The sequence below is a fragment of the Emiliania huxleyi genome (assembly GCF_000372725.1).
Source record: "Emiliania huxleyi CCMP1516 unplaced genomic scaffold EMIHUscaffold_94, whole genome shotgun sequence".
NCBI lineage: Eukaryota > Haptophyta > Isochrysidales > Noelaerhabdaceae > Emiliania > Emiliania huxleyi.
Genome location: NW_005195017.1, coordinates 423,593 through 426,025, shown reverse-complemented (window position 1 = coordinate 426,025; position 2,433 = coordinate 423,593). Strand labels below are relative to the sequence as shown.

At 68.5% G+C, this 2,433-nt stretch overlaps 2 protein-coding genes across 2 annotated transcripts in view; both read left to right on the top strand.

Moving 5' to 3' along the window:
- Positions 1-224, top strand: part of EMIHUDRAFT_422784 (hypothetical protein) — a 907-nt gene extending 683 nt beyond the window's left edge. Inside the window, exon 3 of the mRNA XM_005756941.1 lies at positions 4-224. Within this exon, the coding sequence (XP_005756998.1) occupies positions 4-57 (54 nt within the window). The 3' untranslated portion in view covers positions 58-224. The remainder of the gene's footprint in view (positions 1-3) is intronic.
- A 234-nt stretch (positions 225-458) lies between these two features.
- Positions 459-2,433, top strand: part of EMIHUDRAFT_221077 (hypothetical protein) — a gene marked incomplete at both ends in the record, with an annotated part of 3,391 nt that continues 1,416 nt past the window's right edge. The window contains 4 exons of the mRNA XM_005756940.1: positions 459-541; positions 619-649; positions 985-1,629; positions 2,039-2,161. Coding sequence (XP_005756997.1) covers positions 459-541; positions 619-649; positions 985-1,629; positions 2,039-2,161 — 882 coding nt within the window. The remainder of the gene's footprint in view (positions 542-618; positions 650-984; positions 1,630-2,038; positions 2,162-2,433) is intronic.

Sequence of the window (2,433 nt, the reverse complement as noted above, 5' to 3'; positions counted from 1 at the left end):
CAGGAGTGCGCCGACCTGTGGCCCCGCATCGCCTCGGCCGCCGGCACCGTGCTGTAAATCGAACCCGAGAGGGATACGGGGGCGGTGCATGCCTCCGCGCACGCCCCGCTCTTTGGCTTTGCGCCGAGGCGCAGCGATGGTTGCGGAGGAGGGGGAGGAGGCCACGCCCCCTGTGTGACTATCTGTAAAAAAAGCCTGTTGTCCTCCGGGCGGGGCAAACGTGACGTGGGGCCCTTTTCCTGGCGCCGCTACGGGTGCCTGGCGCACGCGCCATGCGGCGCGGCGACGCTGCACGCTGCTCTCGGGCCTCGGAGTCGGACGCGCTGCTTACGTTTGCGTGAACCGCCCACAAATGCCAAGAAAGCGCCGCTCCCCCGGGCCCGGCGCTGCCGGTGCGCGGTGTCGGCGCGCCCCGCCGTGTCAGACACCCCGTGTCCCTGATTTTGACATTTGAGGCAATGACCTCCTATGCAGGATGTTGCAAAAGCGAGGCCGAGGGGGAGGCGGAGGCGGCGGGAGGGGGCGCGCAGCGCGGCGCGGAGTAGCGGCGGATGAGACGGGCACCAAAGGCGATCTATCTGGGCACCAAAGGCGATCTCTCTCGCCTTTCTATCATAGGATCGACGCACTAGTGGGGGGCTCCTATTTGGTGCTCCCACCCTCCGGATCCTCCCTCGCTGTCGGGCCGCACTATTCATCTGTATGTATGTATGTATGTAGGAAGGTGAAGAACAGCCAGGCTCGGACTGGACACCAAGGCGGCATGGGTGGACGCTGGACAGATGATGACGGCACGCTATTAGGTAGGTAGGTACGCTATTCATCTGACCAACGCTGGTCACCCCACCCATTTCAGGCCAAAACCCGGGGCAATATCCAGAAATGGTCCATTCTCGGGCTGCTCTTGGCTGGCTGCTCTTCCCTGGCACAGCCATTGCTGCGCTCGGTCGACCTCCCTTGCGGGATGCATCTGCGCTGCCGCAGCCGAGCCCGTGGCGAGACGCTCCCGCGCTCGGCTCGCTGTCGCGGCGAAACATTCTCGCGATCGGCGGTGCGGCCGCATCGCTGGCGCTGGCGCCGCGGCCGGCGCAGGCGAGCTTCGGCTCGGCGCGGGGAGCAGTCACATCGCCGCCCGTGCTGGGCTCCATCGAGCTCGAGAAGCTGCAGGACCTCACCCCCAAGAAGCGGAAGCAGATTGAGTCGGTGCTGACGCCGCGGCAGGCAGAGGCGCTCAGGCTGCAGATCGAGGCGGAGCGGGCGGGGCTGCTGCAGCAGTACGAGCAGGAGAAGCGGCGAGGGCAGCAGCGCGTCGAGGCGCAGCGCGTCGTCAAGCAGCAGATCGACGCCACCAGCGCCGACATCGTCACGCTCGAGCAGCGGATCAGAGACCTCGAGGAGCAGCAAACTTCTCTCGGGGGGTCTCGCGTGCGGGTGGAGCTGCCGGAGGCGCCGGCGCGCAACCTGACCTCGCTCTCCGCGCGCTCCCGCATCAACCTCGAGCGGCCCGGCGCCGGCGCGAAGCCCGTCGAGCAGACAGCGGGCGAGGCGCTCGCAGAGCAGTTTGAGGCGCCAGCACAGCAGCCTCTGTGGCCGCACCTCTCACGCACGCACACCTCTCTCGATCCTCAAGTCGACGGCCAATTCGCACGCGGGAGGCGCGGGCCCTTCCCCGACCCACGCCCCCGCCTCCCACAGGCGCAGCTCGCGCAGCTCAAGCGGTCCGTCGATGACCGGCAGCGAAAGGCGCGAGAGACGGGACACGGCCGCCACCCCACCGCGCCTCCGGACTTCTCCCGGGGAGGCTTGCCGTAGGCGCGCGAGCTGGAGGAGGCGCTGGCGCGCGACAAGGAGGGGCTGGAGGCGCGGGCCCCTCGCCCTGCCTCGCTCACCTCTCCAGCGCCGCCCTCCCTCTCTCCCCCTCTCCCTCCCTCCGCTCCCGCTCTCTTGCTCTCTGACGCCCGCTCGCCGCCTCTCGCTCTCTCCGCCCGTCCGTCCGTCCGTCCCTCGTCTCCACCTCCCGCCCCCCCCCCTCTCACAGGCGCGCATCAAACGCGGGGAGGAGAGCACCGAGTTCCTCCGCCGCGAGCTGGAAGGGCAGGCGAGGATCACGCAGGACATCGAGGCGCGGGAGCGCTTCCTTGCCAGGCTAAACGCGCAGCCGGTGCGTGGGATACCTCAGAGGTCATTATTCACTTCCGGATCCTGCCGTCACGCCGCCGAGATGCAGACGACATGCCGCCGAGAGAGAGCCGAGCCGCCGCGCAGCCCCAGCTGAGCTGCAGCCGAGATCGAGCCGAGCCGCCGCCCAGCAGCCGAGATGGAGCCGAGATGAGCCGAGATGAGCCGAGATGAGCCGAGGTGTCTTTGCGGCTCACCGGTCGGTGCCGACACGCGGTGTGCGGCTGCTAGGCGTGGTTCAACTACGTGGGCCGC